The sequence below is a fragment of the Mesoplodon mirus genome (assembly GCF_964341445.2).
Source record: "Mesoplodon mirus genome assembly, chromosome: 1".
In the NCBI taxonomy this organism is placed as follows: domain Eukaryota; kingdom Metazoa; phylum Chordata; class Mammalia; order Artiodactyla; family Ziphiidae; genus Mesoplodon; species Mesoplodon mirus.
The window spans coordinates 30377414-30398290 of record NC_138976.1 but is presented as its reverse complement, the minus strand read 5'-3'; the positions used below and the strand labels follow the sequence as shown (position 1 = coordinate 30398290).

Below are 20877 nucleotides of genomic sequence, written 5' to 3'. Positions count from 1 at the left end.
TTGAACAGGTATTTTTCCCGGGGCTATTCTTCACATATTGCATGTGTGCATGTGTGTGTCCGCCTTGAGTCCTCAGTTGCATCAGTGAACTCTCAGATTCTCAGTGACTTTTTCTTTGCTAGAAGAACATGTTAGTGGACGTAATTACGTCCATCTGTGTCATCTCTGCGATGTCCTCTGTCCCGGCCAGCTTTGTCGTGTTCCTGATCCAGGGGTGCGTCAGCAAATAGAAGCACCTGTAGTTCATCAGCGGAGTGAAGCCCATCATTCTACTGGCTCTCCAGTTCTGTCTAGGACATGGTAAGAATGCTGGTCTGCTGCTGCTTTATAAACCTCCATCAAGGCTCTGGACTGGATGGATGAAAGGGCCCCTGGCCATCACCAGGAAATGTTCTAGCTAGTCCAAAGATAAATGAAAGAGGAAAAGGCAGACCCAGTTTTACACTTTCATGTGACCAAACATGGCCTTAAGCACACAGCTGATCTCACGCCAGAGGAAATCCATCCACACACACTGCAATTCATACCACCACCACCTCATTCCCTAAGTGACCACTTTTCAAAAAACTGAGGTGGAAGACTCTTAGTCAAAACTCAAAACCAATGCCTCTAACATGTCTGATAGATTTTAGCCTTCAGAGTTAGGGTGTTCTTTGCCTTACTAGGAACTCATCTGTCCTTCAGGTTCCTGAGGATCAGGTAAGTGAGAGATGACCGTGCTTCCTATTTTTCAGGTTTCCCATAGATAGTTAATTAATAATTTATTGTTTTTGCAGTGTGTTAGAAACATAAAATAACATAGCTGTAAGTGCAAGCTACCAGGAGAGCTTAGAAGTGCCAAATCTAGTTTAAGAAGGCTGAGGCACTCAACTAAAATAAAAACTAAAGTTGTTTGTAAGAAAATCCTAGTATGTCTGTGATGGTACTGAAGAAATTCTTGTAAGGTTACTAGCAGGCTATTTACTTGAGGTGACAATATTTACATTAAAGATAGTACATTATTACTGTCTCATTACCTTATGGCAACACAACAACAGCTCCAGAGATGAGGATAAAAATATAAAACACAATAGAAAGAATCAGATTGTATATATAGGCTTTTATTAGGGCAGACATTTCCATAATTATAAATCTCATTAAAACAGATAGATGACCTAACACAACATTGTAAATCAACTATACTTCAATTTAAGAAAAACCAAATAGATGACCAAGTATCTTTATTAAACAGTGATCCAAAATGAAGTAAAAATTAGTAAAATTAACTGTAAATGAAGACACTGCAAGCACATAAACCAATGAGTTATCAATGTGCTTTAATACCAGGACCTAATAACATTATTTTCCAAGTAATTGATTAATTATTAATGTAAAAACAATTATTAACATAAATGACACAGATGATACTGTACTTTTCTGTAGTAAAGAAATGTTTAATGGATTTTTTTTATGGATCCCAATTGGTATTATATAGAAAATCTTACTGAACAAAAACTTTTATAATCTCAGAAAAACAGACATGATGAAAACGTTGATAATTTATACATATAATTTAACTATACTATCACAGGTATGGAAATGTAACAATCACTTGTATGTAAGAAAATGGTATAGGGCTTCCCTGGTGGCGCAGTGGTTGAGAATCTGCCCACCAATGCAGGGGACACGGGTTCGAGCCCTGGTCTGGGAGGATTCCACATGCCGCGGAGCAACTAGGCGCGTGAGCCACAACTACTGAGCCTGCGCATCTGGAGCCTGTGCTCTGCAACAAGAGAGGCCGAGACAGTGAGAGGCCCGTGCACCGCGATGAAGAGTGGCCCCCACTTGCCACAACTAGAGAAGACCCTCGCACAGAAACGAAGACCCAACACAGCAAAAATAAATTAATTAATTAATAAACTCCTACCCCCAACATCTTAAAAAAAAAAAAAAGTCACTGGAACAGGACTTTACCATTAAAAAAAAAAAGACGAAAAAAGCAGAGGGTTGTCAAAATAGAGAACAAGAGATATTCTGAAACAAATGAAAAATCAAGACATTGTAGTAATGGCAACTATTTTTAATGTGTGACAGATACTGAAATACCAAGGGGAAAATGAACAGACTGTTTCCTGAAGTAGTGGTGACAGTGAATGGAGAGTAGCTTTTAAAAAATGCAAGGGATATAGCAAATTAGCTTACCACCTCCTTCAAATAAAAGTGAGAATCTCTTGGAAGAATTTAAGGACCATTAACAAACACATCTTATGGCAGTTCATGCAATGCTTTGTATTTCCGTGGAAAGCTATTTCAATGGTGAATATGACGTAGGAATCAGAAGCATATTTTGCTGAGACACTAGGTAATTGACACTTTCCCGAACTGAAAAAAAAATTCATAAGAAGGTATATAAAGTTGTTGACAAAATGAAATTTGTTCTAAGAATAACTCGTACCTAGTGAAATAGCTTACCAGCTGCCACAACTCTGGGATCCTCATGAGACCAGTGTCTCCCAGCTGCTCGGCTATCCTCACTCTCGTTCCACCAAAGAACATGAACTGCAGAAATAAATAAACCAGAAATAGATTCTAAAGACTGTGGCATTACTCAAATAAGAAAGACAGAAACATTAATCAGAAACTAAAAGTCCTATTCTTTAAATCAAAATAGTGATTATCAAAAAGGTAGCACTAAGTATGTTAGTGATAAGATTTCAGAGGAGTCAAAGATTTGGGAGAGAAATTTATAAATTAATTAGTCAAACTGGTTTTATAGAAGAAGAAGCAGAAGGATTTTACTTTATTTTGAAAAAGCAAGATTATAAAAAAAATTATGCTCACTACTGAATATTTGGCTGATGCAAAGAAGAAAACTGAAAGTAGCTGAAACTTATCCACCCAGAGAAAACCTTTATTAATATTTATTGTATTTCTTTTAAAAGATGAGAAATATAAAATTAGGGTCTTACTGTATATTATACTTTGTAATTGATTTAAAAAAGTCAACAATGAGAAGTTTCTATGACAATGCTATTAATCTTTAACATGTGAATTCTGCCCCATAGATGTAACAACTTTTTACACCAGCCCCTTATTGTTGATTTTTTTTTTTTTTCCTGCAGCACGCGGGCCTCTCACCACTGTGGCCTCTCCCATTGCGGAGCACAGGCTCCGGACACACAGGCTCAGTGGCCATGGCTCACGGGCCCAGCCACTCCGCAGCATGTGGGATCCCTCCGGACCGGGGCACGAACCCGCGTCCCCTGCACTGGCAGACGGACTCAACCACTGCGCCACAAGGGAAGCCCTATTGTTGATTATTTATATCATTCAAAATAGTGTGGTATTCTACAGAATACTGAAATAAATGTTCTTTTACTTAAATTATTTAAAAATTTAAAAGTAATTACAATGTAATACATGTTGGCTGTATAGATTTTGGAAAATGCAAATAAATAAAAAGAGAAAGCAGGAATAGTTTCTAATCCTACCACCCAGAATTCACCACTTTGCTATTTTGGTGTATCTTTTCCATATTTATGTATATATATATGTATTTTACATTTTTATGTATTTATAGACACACAGCATATGTGTTTATGCTTATATGAGACGCATGATATATATGATGTATATGTGTGTCTGTGTATTACAAGTATATTATATACATAGGGTCATACTACATTGTTTCTGAAGTTTCCTTATTGTAAACAATGCTGACAAAAACTTCCTTAGAGCAGCACCTATCATGTATATTTATAAAAATAACAATGTCAAAGACAAATCACTACTTACATTTATTGGGTGCTTCCTATGTGCTAGGCCTGGCTCTAAGCGTTTTTCATGTATTAACTCATTTAGTCTTCACAAGAATCCTAGGTGGTAGGTTATGATTATCATTATTTTATCAATGAGCAATGTAAGGCACAGAAAGGTTAAGTAACTCACTCCAAGTCACAAAGTTAGTAAGTGGTGGAGCTGGGATTCAAACCCAACCAGTCTGGATCTCATTATTTCCTCAATGTAAACTCCTAAAATTAAAATTGAGAGAACCAAAGGGAGTATCTTATATAGGTACAGTGTATATACTATAAGTTGTCCAGAAATGATGCACTGAGTTATACTCAGCATATTACTATTCCCTTTTCTCCACTGAGAATGAATTTAAGATTAAAATGTGTGCACACTCATTTTCAGTTTTTTCTTATAAAAGTTATATATGTTCATTATAAAAATTAAAATACCACTTAAAAATTATTTTCATCATTCAAGTGACCACTATATATTTTATATTCTTTCAAATTTCCTTCCTGTGTAACTGAACACACCTATACAACTATGCATATTTCCTAGAATATTGGCAAAAATAATTTTTAAATTAAGGCTTTTCATTTATATTGCTGAATTTTGTGGTGGAGAATTATTAAGCCAGTATATGCTACACGGTAGGGGTACTTATTTTTTCCCAGCTTCTCTGGTACTATATCTATATAAGTATGTCTTTATTTGGTGAAAATGGCATCTCCTTATAGTCTTAATCTACGTCTTCCTAAATATATATTTAGTAGTCATCTGTACATCTACCTTTGCATACGTTTTTACATTTCTTTTTGCTTTTGAATTTCATTTCTGGTGTCTTAGGGCATGCAGAAAGATTGAGTCTTTTTATAAAAAATTAATCACTTGATATTTTTGCCTTCATTGTTTTCATTTGTTTTTTGGTTTAGAAATATAGTTCTCATCCATATTATTTTAAAAAAGCATCTAGGGGGACCTCCCTTGTGGTCCAGTGATAAAGAATTCACCTTCCAATGCAGGGGATGCAGGTTCGATCCCTAGTCGGGGAATTAAGATCCCACATGCCGTGGGGCAACTAAGCCCGCGCATCATAACTACTGAGCTCACATGCCTCAACGAGAGAGCCCAGGTGCCACAAACTACAGAGCCCACGCGCCCTGGAGCCCTCACGCCACAACTAGAGAGAGAAAACCCGTGCTCCACAACTAGAGAGAAGCCTGCGAAGAGCCCGCGTGCCGCAACTAAGACCTAATACAGCCAAAAAAAAAAAAAAAAAAAGCATTTATATTTTATTTTAGTAATTTTATGACTTCTTTTCTTCTACATTAAAATCTATAATCCATTTGAATTTTATTTTAGCATGTGGTATGAGATAGACATCTAATAATTTTCATAATTTTTCTCCTCTTCGTATATTTTCCGGCTTGAAAATATTTTTTTCTGTATATTCGGATTCTTTTCTTAGGATATGTTACTAGAAGTTAAATTTCTGGGTAGAGATCAGACGCTCAGTTTTGAATGTTAGGTTTGAGATGTCCACTGGACATTCAAGTAAGGAAGTTGAGGAGGCAGATGGAAATAATGAATTAGCTATTCTTGGTCATTTATCCTTCCAGATGAACTATACATGTATTTTCTAGAGTTTGCCACAAAAAACTGTGAAATTCAGATTGCAGTAACTTTCAAATTTAACGTTAAAAGCCTCAAATAGGTGTTTATTAAGTAAAGATATGCACTATCTATCTGTCTGCCATGTGTTACTCTCAGTGGAGCGTTAGGAAGTCATTAATCATGCATATGCATTATTTCTAGCATATATATGAATATGAATATATATGTATACACATATATACATTCACCTACATATATATGAATGACACAGGAATAGAAAGACCAAAATGTTAACAGTGTTATCTCTAAGTAGTGGAAAATGGTTTTTTTCCACCTTTGGTCATGGCCATGATATTTAGTCTCTGTAAAAATATGTATTACTTTTTCATTCAGAGACAAACACTCTATCCCAAGTAATGTTATTTTTAAAAGTCAATAAAGGGCTTCCCTGGTGGCGCAGTGGTTGAGAGTCCGCCTGCCGATGCAGGGGACACGGGTTCGTGCCCCGATCCCGGAAGATCCCACATGCCGCGGAGCGGCTGGGCCCGCGAGCCATGGCCGCGGAGCCTGTGTGTCCGGAGCCTGTGCTCCGCAACGGGAGAGGCCACAGCAGTGAGAGGCCCGCGTACAGCAAAAAAAAAAAAAAAAAAAAAAAGTCAATAAAAATATATTTAGAGGATAAAAACGATGAAGAACAGATTTTTCTTAGGCTCCTTGCAGTTTTTTAATTTTATCATTTTGATGTATCATGGAAAACAGCAGTTCAACATTTGGAAAAGCCTTCAGAAGTGGTTAACATTCTAAATAAATGTTACGTAAAACAGGTATTTTCAACCCTTAAAATGACAAAAAACCCTAAATATTTGGCAATAAAAATTAAATACATGGCATAATCAAAAACAGTGACAAAATATTGGAGGAACTTAGTAGGTCACCAGTACACTTTAAATTTCATAGAAGAAATGGACAACTATACCTCTGTTGAGTGCTCCATATTCTGTATGGAAAACTCCAACTAGTTTTGAGTAGCCTAGAGTGACATGGGCATTAACTGCTCTTTTAAATGCGTCACCCCACAGAGCTGGCCCACCAGGTTTCATCTGAAAAGTTACCAGCTCGTAGACTCCTGGAATAGGGAGAAAATAATTTATAAAAGATATTCAAGAAATTTCTCATCAGGTTAGCGTGGTTCCAGTGGAAGGCTAATCTACATATACAGATTTGGAGGATCAAACATAAAAATGTTTATATACACATATTTATGATTTCTTTGCATTTCTTGCATTTTTCCTAGCTTTTATGTTTAGAAAGTCTTTCTCCATGTTTAAGGGTGAGCTATTAAGCTTATCATAGAGAACAAAGAAAAAGGAAGCTATATTAAGCTATTATCGGAATGATCTTTAATCTATAAAATTAGTCATTTAAACAAATATTGAGAATTTATGATAGGATTAGGATTTTTGAGCTGCCTGAGTCTAATTCTAGGTAAGAAATGAATAAGAAAAGTATTTTCTGATCTCATATATTTCCTTCTTCTTTCCAATTCTGAGAGGAAACACTTTTTTGTTTGTATAATTTCCCCCTACAGGTTTCCATTTCTAACAGGAACAGCCAGCAAACAAAGGACCCAAAGTGATATGTGAGATTTTGAGGGGAAAAAAAATGAAGAAGGTGGTTTTATTGTTCCTAAATATCCAGGTAAACACTTGAAAATCAGTTTACCTTCTGGTCAGAAGTATGGAGCAGGTAGAAAAAAAGAAACTAGGGAACAAGTAGATTTGAGAAGTAAAAGGAGAAAAAGTACAAAGCAACTAAAGAATTATAAACAACATAGAGGCAGATAACCAAGATGTGACACTGTTCTAGGAGCCACTAAGTTCATGTAGACAGTGCTGAAGGCTGAGGGGAGGTCCAGGTGGATAGGATCCAAATAAGACATTTCAAATCTTTTGTCATCTAAGATACACTATGAAGTTGGGATTATGGGGGAAAGAAAACTTAGTTTATGCTTTTAAAAAGTCTGCCTTTTTAAAATTAGGTTGAGGTAAATATTTCCCTTAAGTCAGTAAGAAAGTGAAATCAGCAAGAAGATAAATCTTTAATAATTATTTTCAAACTGAGAAATAAGAGGAAGACAAAAAAGTTAAACTACAGTAATTTGGCTTAACAGTTTAAATTAATCCATTCCCCCCAGTTTTACAAGCAAAGATATACTTACTGTTTTTAGATTAACTGTAATCTGTGTAAAAAAAATACTAAGTTATGAGAAAATATCATACATTTTCCTTTACCTACCTATACATGTGTTCTGTGTTCTAGATCCCCAACTTCTCAACCTTTCTTCCCATGTAAACTTTTCATATTCATACCTAAACTTTAACAGTTTTTCCAAATTGGAAAAAATTTCATTATTTAATGCTCATTGTTTTAATTGTAAGCAAAGAGCTCAAATTCATTTTTATCTCTATAATCACAATATATTCTGATATAAAACAAAGGATTACTTTTTCCTACGGAACTTTAGTTTTTATAGCTTAAAATCTTCAGTATGTTCTTCATTAAAATTCAGTGTAATTTAGAGAGACGAGCTTACCTTCTTTGGGTGGTTTTTCTAATTTGCACCATGGCACCAGATAAGTAATTTCACTCTCTTGTTTATCAGTAAGACCCAAAATTGGAATGAGTAATTGTTCTCGCCATTCCTTATCATTGGCCAAGGCTTTCCGAATTTCAGTTTGATGAGCAAAATTGTCTTTGGGAATAACAGGAGTAAGAAAAATAAGTTAATTTGGTTTAAAATCACCTGTACACCTTTAACATATATAATATTGTATATCAACTATACATCAATAAAAAAATAAAATCACCTGTACTATTTCTGGGTTTCATTCAATTTAGCAAATGTTTATTGAAGCCACATAAGGACAATATGTTATATCACTAGAGATACCAACATAAGTAGTTGCTCATGGCCTAAAGGGGGAGTGGCAATGTAAACAACCAATGATGTCATATAGTAATGGGCTTTATAGGTGCTACCATTTAGTAGGTAGTTGTGAGACTTAGGTAAGTTATTGAATCATTCTGTGCCTGTCTCTTATTCTGTGAAATAGGGATAATGATATAGTATCTACCTCCAGGGCTGTGGTGAGGATTAAAAGAATTGGTACATGAAAGGAGCTTAGAACAATGTTTGGCACCAAGTGAGTACTCCGTATATATTATTTATTCTTATTACTTGAGGCATTTAAGTTATAGTGTTAGTTTAGAGAAAGGCTGTTTCTTCGGTAGTGCTGGTGGTGGGTAGTCAGGTCAAGGTACAACTGAATTAAATTTAACATAAATGAAATTAAGATTTGCTTTTTCAGCCTCTTTGAACAAACAGCTTCCAAAGAAACAGTGCTAATTCTTACTTATTGACACCCATTCTTTTTACCCAGTACTGTTTCTCTTCTGTTTGTTACCCAAACAGGTATATACATTTAATAACATATAGGCCTAGTACTATATTATTAGAGCCTAAGGTTAATGGTAAAAGAGTTTTCTATGGTTTATGCTAGAGATAAGGAATAACATCTGTCTTAGAGCTTAAGTAAGTTATATCACGATCTTACTAGTAATTTTCTTAATGGGACATAATTCTTCTTGTTGCACATTAAAGCATAAATTGTGTTTTAATGGGGTTTGTCCTATTACAACAGGGAAATCCTCTAAACTATGGCCATGTTAAATATAGAATGAGCATTTTTCACAATAAAGTATGTGATGAATATTAACTTTGGACACTATTATGACTCTTAACTTGATGACCAGACACTAAATGAAATTATTAAAAGTTCTCTGGATATCATCAAGTCCTATGTGGACTTCAGAAATATTAGACACTGGAGTAACAACCTGGAGATTCCTGTAACCTGTTCTTCATTGTCTACTAAACCAGCAGTAAGTCAGCTTCAATATGGGGAGAATTCTAATTCCTTTGCCTTTACTTCCCTAGAGCAGCGTAATGATAGTGAATTCCCTGAAACCTTGGGGTATACGAACAAAAGTGGTTCCCTAAATTTAACAAATTATTCAGTCTGAGTTGGGTGAGGCCTGGAAGTTAACTATTATCCCCATGAACCTCAACTAACCTAAATTAGAAATACTGAATTGTTTCTACTAAAATCCTGATATCCAGTTGCAGATTCAACAATAAGAAAAAATAACTCTCCCTTTTATGATCTCTACCCACTTGGGCTCTTGCAGTCAATGCTTTAAATTTTTCATAAATGATCTATACAATAAACCATTCTATGTTCTTTCTGAGCATTAAAGGCTAGTTCACAATTTCATGATTTGAAATATGAGATGTCACACTTTCCCAAGGATGATACATAGGAATTTGGGCAAAAGTTGTTAGAGGTACCAGTGGGAGGAGTAATCACTGAATTCATTTTTTGTTGTTGTTGTATTTGTTGTTCCTCTCTTTAAAAGTTGAATTTAACCTGTGTGTATTTATAGTAACATAGACCCAAGAGGTAAGTGTCATGTAACATTTAAAAGAGTGAGAATCTATACTGAATACTTAAGCTGGAAAAATCATACCATACTTCCAAATATGAAACACTTTATCGATCCTGCCTCCACATTCTACACTCCAGAATCCAACCAATTCAGAGTGAGCTGTCTGAAGATGTATGTTTTTCTTAACATTTTCCAGAAACTCATTCATCTTTGAAGGTTTAACGCAGTAAGTGCGAAACTCATAGAATGTTCCATCGTATTGTCTGGGGCCTGTAGCAAAAGATGAACACACCTGAAGAAACATAAGGCAAATTTAAGTATTTGGGGAACTTAAGGCTTATAATATCATGTTACAACCAAATCTAAATCTGCAAAGAAGGGACACTCATTAGACTCATACTCCATGTTTGTACCTCTGTTGTCATCTCTCCTTAGAATTTGCTGAGAGATGTTAATAAAGATAAGTACTCTTAAGTGTGCTGAATATACAGCTACTGCTTCCTAGCAGGGGTCCCTTAGGCACCTTTTCATGAAAAGTTAATCATAAGAAGCACTAGGGTCTTAATGAGAGTCCTTTATCCAAGAACTATAACTAGGATTCTAATTAATTACAAATGGTTTACCTTATTTATCCAATATTCTATCTTTAGTCAATACTATATGTTACAGTTATATATTTAACTGAACTTTATAAAATATACAGGTGTTCTGGCAGTAATGATGGAAATACGTTTACCTGCAGAAAGATCTTCTTTAGGTTTTTTTTAAAAATGTAAGTTTCAATTCAGGTCAAAGTATTTTCCAAATTCAGGGAAGTACATCACTGGTAAATAACAGAACTGGAATATAACTAATGTTAAAGGGAATCCATAATCTATTAAATTGCACTATAACATGGTGGTAGACTGTATGAATTCTATAAAGGAAAATCAACAGGTCAGAACTGTCTGAATCATTATTAGGTTTAATTATAGATGCAGTGTGTGAAGAAGGGCATTTAATCCATCCAATTATACTAGGTTGATGGAAATATCCCTTAAGAACCATTAGTTCTTCTTGTATTAGAGGTATGGTCACTATATAAATTTTTGCTGTGTTTAATCTTCTGAGTCTTAGTGAACTTAACCTTAGGTAGGAAATTACCTGCCAGAAATTATCCCCTGTGAATGTAAATGTGTATGTAAATACGTATATGCACACCTGTATACACACACTCTCATATGGCATTTGTCTTTATAATTTCATGTTATTGTAGTTTTGGATATCATGTGCCAATTCCTGAAGCTGATTAATCAGAATTATCTAATACAAATGTTGGTACAAACAAAGCTATGGACAAATTTGGGGCTCATGCTGACCAGCTGGTATGTCAAATGAAACCAGTAGGCTCCTTTCTCTGACATATTTCTGGTTATAACACACAATTGCCTATGTATGTGATTTAATTGTGCATAATGTCATATTTATAATTATCTACTTGAGTTCATTCCACTCATGTCCCCTATGAGTTATATTCCTGTTGCCCAAGTGTCTAAGCTTACAATGAAAGCAGGTATTCCCACCAAAAACAACTGCAGCTACTCCTACTTTTGGTGGACATGTTTTTTTTTGTGTCATTTTAACCAAATTCTAATAAGACAATATTACACAAACAACTGCCTGGTATAATAGTTTAATAAGTATTATAAATAATATATATCAGAAAATGAGCCAGTGGGGTATTTGTAACAGTTGCTTTTTTAGTTGATTTTTCAGGAATTTGTATTGATACTTGGAAACAAGTATGTGGTCAAGGCACATAATTTTGTTATCTTCCACAAGAGAAAGAAACAAGTAACAAAGGAAGCCCAGGGAAAGGTTAAACAGCACTTGAAATAAGTATGTGTGTGCTCGGGGGAGGTGATTTTTGTTGTAGGGCAGAAACTAGAACTGTGCTGGGAGAAGAATCATGAGTACTTCAAGCTCCCTTATACTCGTGTCAGGGCTCATTTTCAGCAGCAGTAACTTCCAAGTCACCTATAAGAGAGCATTTGATCGACATTTAGTAAAGTCAAAGTTCAGAATAAAGTTGTAAGGAATAATTTTGGTCCTGCCCCGGTAGAGAGAATCAGTATAAAGGCTGTATTGCTCATTTTGAGTGAAGGGACCGTTATGGCTCCTCTTTAGTCTTTACAGGAAGTCAGTCTCTATGTAAATCCCCTTCCTGTCCTATCCCTTGAGAAAGAAGTACAAACCTAAACATCAAAAAACAACAACAAAACATCTCTAGCTTAGATTCACAAAACAGGACAATCCACGACAGTTAAGGCCGAATCACAAAAATCTATTTTGTACATTTCTCTCTTAACTTTTTAAATTTATTTAATTATTATTATTTTTTATATGTCAATGCCAATCTCCCAATTCATCATTTCTCATTTAACTTTAATGAGGTTGTCATCATCATATTTTCTAGGAAGTTCCCGACCCTGCATGACTTGGGCACTGACTGCAGAAGACAGTGGCAGCTGGGTAGATGCTGCACCACCTGTACCCTGGGCCCCTCTCTGAGGTTCTCTGCAAAATGCTCAGAAGTTCTATTTCATGTATAAGCCCGTTCACTTGCTAGCGTCAGGTTGACCTTTTTCTCCTTCACCCTTCAGTCTAGAGGGGCTTGTGGCTTGTCAAAAGTCAGTAGAAGAGGCTGGACCAGTGCCTGGCATAGGGACCAGTGCCTGGCATAGGGACCAGCACCTGGCAAGGGACCAGCACCTGGCAAGGGACCAGCGCCTGGTACAGGGACCAGCGCGGTGAGCCCAAAGGCGCGGGGCGGCAAGAACGCAGCAGCTGGCGCTTCAGGGGTGGCCTCAGGGCCGCCGGGCACCCAAGCTAGAAAAGCCCCCCATCCATGGTTGTTCCCGAGCCGGCCGTAGGCGAAACAGGCAGCCGGTCTTCCCCTAAGGGCACCCCTTCTGCGCGCTCCAGGGTCCTCGCTTCCAGGTGCTGGGACTTGCTCTACAAGTACGCAGCAGCACAAGGCTCCCAGGTCAGGGAGCGCGAGCCGGGTGGTGCGCCTCCCGGGCCCTCCCCTCCCCTCCCGTCTCCCAGGGATCATTTTGGGCGCGTCCCCGGGGCGGGTACCTGAGGCGCCAGGGTCCGAGCGGCCAGGGCCTTAGTCAGGCTCTTTCCGAGGGCAAGCATGGCGCGGCTTCGAGCGCTGAGAAGGGCAGCGACCAGGATTCTTCCTTAAACTCCTCCTCCTGTGGCTTCCCGACTAGCAGGTAGCGGCGCCTGTACGACTGCCGGACGCAGGCTCGGGGCGGGGATCCGCGGGTCAGCTCCGCCTCACGCCCGGGGTTGGGCCGCGGCCGGAGAGCGCAGTGCGTAAGGCGTCCGCCCGGGGCCGGCCCCAGACGCCTTTGGTGTCACCTTTGACTTCCTGGCTCCTTTGTTTCCCCAAACGTTCTTACCCGCATCGTCAAGAGTGATATTAGAATTAGCTGAATGCTGAGGTCGTTCCTGTACCACCTGTCTGGACATATCGCCTCATCTCCGAGAGCTCTTGCATACAATCAGTAAAAGTTCGTGTGTAGAAGGAGAGTGTGTATGACCATTGGGAAGGCAGTATGGATGCGTGTGTGCGTCATGCTTTGCATTTTAAATCGCGGACGTGTTTGCGGCGGTCGGGTGATTCACGTGTAGCTAAAGACTAGTGATTCTTCCCTTTTGTTCATTAAGTGCATTTTCTCTCCCTATTGCCACCCCCAGTATGACCTTGTAAGGCTCCTAATAATATAGATTGTATTTCTCAGGAGCTCAGAGGAATGGGGGCCCCCGAACTAGATTCGAAAATTCAAATTTAAATATATATAGTTTGAATCAAATAGTTTTTAAACCTTAAAAGCAAAACAGCAGACCTCTGATCTTGTCCTTCTTATTCCTGAAACTGGTCCCCAGAGTAGTTAACTTTCAACATTTTCAGCTGTTTCTTGTAGAGCTTGTTTATTATTATGTAAATGTCATTATATGCCTTTTCTGGTGTTTCTTGATATTTTCAGTTATAGATAGTGTCTGTTGCTTGGAAAATGAGGATTTAGGTCTGTTACATACCACTACCCCAAAATACACTTCCTTTCCTGCATCTGATAATGCTTACATTAAGAATAGTTAATTGTAACGTTATTAATTTGATTATATTGATGTTTACATAATTACTAATTACATTACCTTCTAAACATATAAATACACACACTAACTAAATCCAATTACACAATCATTACATTCATGCACACATTGAAGTAGTATTGCTTATACTGTTAAGACTAGGGAATTATTACAAGGCTATTGTCTGTGGTTGTATTGGTTGTGCCTTTGCAAAGACTTTTGAATCACCTGTTGAGAGGAAGGGAGGCTTTTTAAAGTTAGTAATTCCAGTTTTTCTAGTGGATGGGTGTCCATTTCTAACCAAGCAAGACAAAAAAGCATCATCTGTACCTGGACTAGATCTTTATGTTTAAATTTATTTTCTGAGGCTTTTCCCCCCTAGAATTAACAATTCATTCCCTCATTCAACCCATATTAATTAAACTCCTTTATGCTTCAGGCACTTTTCCAAAAACTGGGGTGCAGAGGTGAACAAAAGTCAAAGTTCGTGTTCTCTTGGAGCTTCTAGGTTAGTGGAAACAAAAACAAATGAAGGAAAAATATGTCAAGGCTTAATAAATATGATGAGTAAAAACAAGTAGGATATGGAGAATAGAAAGTGCTGGAGGGAGGTAGCATAGACTGCTAGCTATTTCCCAATAGCCATTCTTCTCCCACCCCACCTTTTTTGAAAATTAGCAATAGAACCCTTGCTGCTTGGTGCAGCCATGTGACTAAGTCCTGACCAGTGGGATGTGTTAATGCATTTATGACCTACTGTAAGTGGTCTTAAAGCAGTTTAGGTTGTTGCCCTCTTTGTTTCTTTCTTATTTCTACTTGCTGGAATTTGGAGTAATGGCTTGAGTTCTTGGACTATGAGGTAGAAACCACATGCTGAAGATGGCAGAACAAGAGAGAAGCAGCCAGGGTTCTGACACCATGGAGCACCATACTAGGAGCCCCGAACTGCCTATCTCTGGACTTCTTTTTTACAAGAGAAAATTTTTCTAGTTTAAACCACTGCTTTGTGGCTTAAACCTATGATCTTAATCAATAGGAGAGTGACTATTTCTTTTTCATTTGTTTCTATTATTTTCATTATACCCATCACTTATTAATCACGAAATTCTTTGCCTAAATAAATTTCCTCTCAGTATGATTAAACCCATTAATCAGCTTATTAGTTTCATTTTCTGGCATTATCTTTCGGGGGTCCTTTTTTCTCTTGCTCCCGTGTGGGCTGATTGTTTTTTAAGACAGCACGGTAGTAATTCTGAGATCTCCTCTCACTGATATCCTGGGGGATCTCGTTTGCCTTGTGTTGGACCTCCTGTTGCCAGGATTTGGTAGCTTTTTTTTTCGAGACTTAAATTTCTAAAAATGTTTTATTCTACCAAACCTCTTGATTCATATGTTGGTTGGGCATAAAATTCTACATTGGAAATAATTTTTCCTTATAATTTCAAAGGCAATTCTCCATTGTATTATAGCTTTTAGTAAGAAATTCATGGCATGCTGATTCCTGCTTCTTTGTATGTGACTTGTCTCTCTGTCTCTATAAAATCAAGGGAAGGAGTCTGCATAGATTCTTCTTGACAGACTGTGTGAGTGATATAAAGAATATGAGTTTGGAGCATACAGGCCTGGATTTGAATTCCGGTTCTGGTACTTATTGGCTGTGTAACCTTGGGTAAGTTACTCAGTTTCTCTGAGCCTCTGTTACCTTGTTTGTTATTGGTGATAATTAAACTCCTACCTAGGGTTGTAAGAATAATTGAGAGAATCTCATTATAGTACTTTCCCATAGAATTAATAACTCAGATTAATTTCTGCACTGAACCCCCAGAATATTAGAACCAGGGGCATCATTGGAATCTTTCACTTTTCTAAGGATAAATTTCTCAGAAATAAATGCATTAAATTGTATAATTTTGAAACTGAAAGGGACACTAGAAATACTTTGTTGAAAGAAGTAATTTTACATTTTTATTTTGCTAGTGGTGAAAATAAGCTCCAGGAGGGCAAGTGACTTGTTGATGGTTACACAGTAATTTAGAACTCAAGTCAGGCATAAAAGCCTTGTCGTTGGTCACCTGGGGTGCTTGCAAACAACCTAGCTCTTCATGTACCAACAACTCTGACCCCTACTAACTGTGCCCCTCCCAATTCTCTACTCATCTTGAAACATAAAGTGAATCCTGACACTCTCCACCAGGTTTCAGCACATTGAGCATAAAATGCAGACTCCTTCCAGGCCTGTGTCCTGTGGCTCCTGCCTCCCTCTCCTCCTCATCTCCCATCACTCTCCCTCGTAGCTCATCACATTCCAGCCCCACTGCCTTCCTGTTGTTCCTTAAACGTAGAACACTCGGGACCTTTTCACCTGTGCTCGGTTGCTTCTGCTTGTAATATTCTCCCCCTGAATCCCTACCTAGCTTGTTCTCTCCCAACATTTAGGTTTTGGCTGAAGTATACTCCCTCTTCACATGGTCCTTTCTCACCAGTCACTCTGCCTTTATTTTGCTTCACTTTTGGCTATCTAAGATCATATGGTTTAATTGTTTGTTATCAAACTCTTTCCTGGGAATACAAACTCCATGAAGGCAGAGACTTTGTCTTCTCACCCCAAATTCTCAAATATGCAGGACAGTATCTGGCACATAGTAGATGCTCAGTGAATGTTTGTTGAGTGAACACATGGGTGAGTGATTGAATGCTGGTGATTGGATTGACTTGAGTTCAGTATATGAGTGTTTAGGCCCTCTTTGTGTTCCATCATCCTTCACTGTAAATGAGTTTGTAGCTTACAAGTCTGTGGGGTGGATCAGATAACCAAGTGATGAGGTGGTAGATGCATGTTTGCCGTTGTTATTAATTGGTCCTGTGCTCTGAGGCAACAGGAGAGGCCAGGCCCTCTTGGGTGATCCTACCTTTAACGTCCCTTTGCAGAGACATGCCCTGCTCGGTGGGGGAGGAGGAGTGGACCACCACCCCAGTCCCCCAGACCATCACGGACCTCTTCAGAAATGGGAACTGGACGATGGAGAACCCCTCCCCCACCTGCCAGTGCAGCAGCGACAAAATCAAGAAGATGCTGCCCGTGTGTCCCCTGGGGGCTGGGGGACTGCCTCCTCCACAAGTGAGTCACCTTCAGGGTGTGACCGTTCAGGTGAGGTGCAGGGTGGGCTTGGGGAGAAGGAATGGGTGACCTGCCGTGTCAGGAGGGTCTCTTTCAGTCTTGATTCTTGTCATAGGGAAAAGCATGTGAGTTTTGAGAGAAGGGGGCTTGGAGCACATTGTTCCTGTATCTGAGGGAGCTTAGCCTGCTTCTCTCTTTTGAAGTCAGCCTAGTTTCCTTACTGGTTCAAGGTACAACCAGAATACAACACTCTGGATCAATGAGCTGTGGAAGGCACGCTGTGGACTCTCTGGTGTCACAGGACAGACTGTGACAAGCCCAGCTTCATCTCTGCCTCTGCCACAGATGAGCTGGTGACCTTGGACAGGTCACACTGAGTCCCTGGGCCTGTTTCCTCACTGCTGAATTAGGGAGGCTCATCCATAAAACTTCTGTGGGTCTTACAACTCTGACATCCTCTGAAACTCTGAGTGTGGGAAACAGTTCTGAGCCATTTTTTCTGAGAATGATTTCAGGAAGAGGCTTGCTTTTGATGTCTCTCTGCTGCCTTATCAGCATCCAGGTTGCAGGGTGAGGAGAAGGAATTTCAAATGGTGTTGAAAACTTAAAGCAGTCCTTCCTGCTTACGTTTCTTTAAAATAAGAGCTCATCTCTTCATCAGTATAACTCCAATGAACAAAAGAATTCACTAGGCATAGTCAATGGTGCTGCTCCCTAAAAACCTTTTGTCACCATAAAGAATGATACTTCATGGTCTATTCTGATACTTCATAGTTGTTCAGAATAATTTGCTGGGGCTCTCCTTGGCTTGCCATAATGGCCCTGCTGAGAGCAGAGTGGATCAGGCCTTGGTGGCTGGCTGATGGCAGAGGCTGGGCCCTGTGGGCAGAGTCTGGTCACACTGTGGTACATGTTTGTCATTGTTGTCCTTGATTTGTTTTCTGTCCCAATTCTGCCCCATAAAGACACATGTGCTCAGTTTACTTTGAATTTAAAAAGCTTCTAGCTCAGTCATATCTCATTAAATAAGGTTGTTTTTAATTAGTTTAATCCAAAGTGTGAGTCTCATATCTTAGTTACACTTTTCTCCCATATCAGATTCATAAAGGGTCCTACGGATTTAAGGACAGTTTCTCAGGCTTTTTACATGGTCCCACGAAGGACTTGGATAGAAGAAGTGGTATTAAAACCATTTACTTTCACTGCTTTTCAACTCATTTGTCCCTCTGAGTTTTGAAGCGGTAGGTGGTACTCAGAAGAAAAGAAGGAAGAATCGTTGAAATCCATTCATACCTTCAGGAAAATGAGCTAACTTACATGGCTGCCTCACAACATAGCTCTCTGAGCAGAGTAGTCTGGGACATCTACAGTGGCCCTCATGCTGGGAGAGCCAAGGCCTGTGTATAAGTCCTTCAGGTCTTTCTGGTCAGTGTCCCTCACTGCTTGTACTGACTCCTCATTCGTTTACCCTGCGATCCAAGTTCAGGCCTGAGCCACCATAGTTGGAGGAGCATCTGTGAGATGAATGAGTATTCTTTCTTTAACATCTCAGATGTCTAACTTTGTCTATAATCAAGCCCAGGCTCCTCCCCTTCCCCATTTAGCTTCTAATAGCCCCCTGGGCAGGAATAATAGGAGTTAAGAGGTTGCCAGAATCCAGTAGAGGAGATTGAGCCATAACTTTCACCAAATCTAACTTTAGACTTCCTTTAAAGAGGGAATTCATCTAAATGAAGCATGTACAGACTCATGCTATATCTGCTACAAAGCGGTACTGTGTTCATATTCTCAGTGTTCTAATGTCAGGCTGTACTTTTAGGTATGGTAGGTTTCTCGGGGTGCCAGTACTTCTCAATCATGTCCTCCAAGTCAAAGTTAAGGATGCCATCAAGCAAGTGAAGGAACACTGGAAGCTTGGCAAGTAACAGTATCCATCCCAAAACATGTCAGAAAAAGGGGCCCAGAGTAGTTGGTGCATGGGAGTAGTTGTCAGGTAGACATGGTCACCTAACAGTTTATTGTTTAAGACTTTTAAATACAAAGCCATCACTGGCATTTAGTGATCTTAGGCCAGTCAAGACTGAGCTCCAGTTAATACTTAAAAATGTAGATCCTATATGTGGAGCATGGCAATTATTGTTTCTGCTTATCTCCTACAGAATAATTACATAGGTCAATGGAAATTTTATATGACCCTGTATAAAGCGTGTATAAGACCGTTCTTATAACAAGAATCTGTTAGAATTTTTGTTTCTGTTAGATTAATATGCTATACATTGTTTTTTTCCAATTTATTTACAGCCAGAAGAATTTAACTTATTTGAGTAATTTCACACTAATATTTCTGCATTTATTAAGTTTTCAAACCAAAGCAGTCCTTTGTGTGAGAATTTACAACCTGTTGCTCTTATAATGTCAAAAACAGTGAACCAAAGTGAACCCCATTAGGCCACTCTCAGACCTCTTTTTTTTTTTAATGATTAAATTAAATTCCATTTATTTATTTATTTTTGGGCCAGGCCTTCCCTGACCAGGGATTGAACCAAGTCCCCCTGAAGTGGAATCATAGAGTCCTAACCACTGGACTGCCAGGAAATTCCCTCTCTGACCTCTTTCAATAGTTTCATTTTGGTACTGGACTCTTTCATGAACTCAGAGAAATCAGTTCCGCATTTGAACTGTCAGGTTTTTGACCTGAAAATGATGTTTTAACTATGAATAAAATAATTTTATTTTATTTATTGAGCCAGTGTTTTTCCCTGAGCTATTCCTCAGATATTGCATATGTGTGTCTGCCTTGATTGGGTCCTCAATTGCATGACTTTCTCTTTGCAAGAAGAACATGTTAGTGGACGTAATTATGTCCATCTGTGTCATCTCTGCGATGTCCTCTGTCCCAGCCAGGCTTGTCGTGTTCCTGATCAGGGGTGTGTCAGCAAATAGAAGCACCTGTAGTTCATCAGCGGAGTGAAGCCCATCATTCTACTGGCTCTCCAGTTCTGTCTAGGACATGGTAAGAATGCTGGTCTGCTGCTGCTTTATAAAACTCCATCAGGGCTCTGGATTGGATGGATGAAAGGGCCCCTGGCCATCACCAGGAAATGTTCTAGCTAGTCCAAAGATAAATGAAAGAGGAAAAGGCAGACCCAGTTTTACACTTTCATGTGACCAAACATGGCCTTAAGCACACAGCTGATCTCACGCCAGAGGAAATCCATCCACACACACTGCAATTCATACCACCACCACCTCATTCCCTAAGTGACCACTTTTCAAAAAACTGAGGTGGAAGACTCTTAGTCAAAACTTAAATCCAATGCCTCTAACATGTCTGATAGATTTTAGCCTTCAGAGTCAGGGTGTTCTTTGCCTTACTAGGAACTCATCTGTCCTTCAGGTTCCTGAGGACCAGGTAAGTGAGAGGTGACTGTGCTTCCTGTTTTTCAGTTTTCCCATAGATAGCTAATTCATAATTTATTGTTTTTGCAGTATGTTAGAAACATAAATAACATAGCTTGTAAATACAAGCTACCAGGAGAGCTTAGAAGTGCCAAATCTAGTTTAAGAAGGCCGAGGCACTCAACTAAAATAAAAACTAAAGTTGTTTGTAAGAAAATCCTAGTATGTCTGTGATGGTACTGAAGAAATTCTTGTAAGGTTACTAGCAGGCTATTTACTTGAGGTGACAATATTTACAATAAAGACACTACATTATTACTGTC

General features: G+C 38.7%; 2 protein-coding genes and 1 long non-coding RNA gene across 8 annotated transcripts in view; 2 read left to right on the top strand and 1 right to left on the bottom strand.

The window, feature by feature from the left end:
* LOC309791955 overlaps nucleotides 1–7936 on the top strand; it is a 22515-nt gene extending 14579 nt beyond the window's left edge. The window contains exons 3-4 of one of the 3 annotated variants that reach the window (XR_014291588.1): nucleotides 9–300; nucleotides 6977–7936. This is a non-coding gene — a long non-coding RNA (uncharacterized lncRNA). Of the gene's footprint in view, nucleotides 1–8; nucleotides 301–3101; nucleotides 3364–4796; nucleotides 5823–6976 lie in introns of those variants that run through there. The other 2 variants (XR_014291589.1, XR_014291590.1) reach the window with 2 other exon arrangements.
* On the bottom strand, nucleotides 2045–13184 carry LOC309791692 (protein NipSnap homolog 3A-like). 3 transcript variants are annotated; one of them, XM_082600711.1, is made up of 6 exons: nucleotides 13015–13181; nucleotides 9976–10186; nucleotides 7982–8140; nucleotides 6365–6514; nucleotides 2452–2538; nucleotides 2045–2361 (listed from the first exon to the last, which is right to left on the bottom strand). In XM_082600711.1, the coding sequence occupies exons 1-6, from the start codon at nucleotides 13072–13074 to the stop codon at nucleotides 2285–2287; spliced, it is 744 nt and encodes a 247-aa protein (XP_082456837.1). In that variant the 5' UTR covers nucleotides 13075–13181; the 3' UTR covers nucleotides 2045–2284. The 3 variants fall into 3 exon arrangements, with proteins under 3 accessions (XP_082456837.1, XP_082456838.1, XP_082456839.1); XM_082600712.1 differs by lacking the exon at nucleotides 13015–13181 and adding an exon at nucleotides 10631–11112 and having other exon boundaries at nucleotides 9976–10164; XM_082600713.1 differs by lacking the exon at nucleotides 6365–6514 and having other exon boundaries at nucleotides 13015–13184.
* Nucleotides 11920–20877, top strand: LOC309791839 (phospholipid-transporting ATPase ABCA1-like). 2 transcript variants are annotated; one of them, XM_082600976.1, is made up of 4 exons: nucleotides 11920–12445; nucleotides 15585–15706; nucleotides 16966–17155; nucleotides 20060–20877. In XM_082600976.1, the coding sequence occupies exons 1-4, from the start codon at nucleotides 12410–12412 to the stop codon at nucleotides 20096–20098; spliced, it is 387 nt and encodes a 128-aa protein (XP_082457102.1). In that variant the 5' UTR covers nucleotides 11920–12409; the 3' UTR covers nucleotides 20099–20877. The 2 variants fall into 2 exon arrangements, with proteins under 2 accessions (XP_082457102.1, XP_082457103.1); XM_082600977.1 differs by lacking the exon at nucleotides 11920–12445 and adding an exon at nucleotides 13417–13454.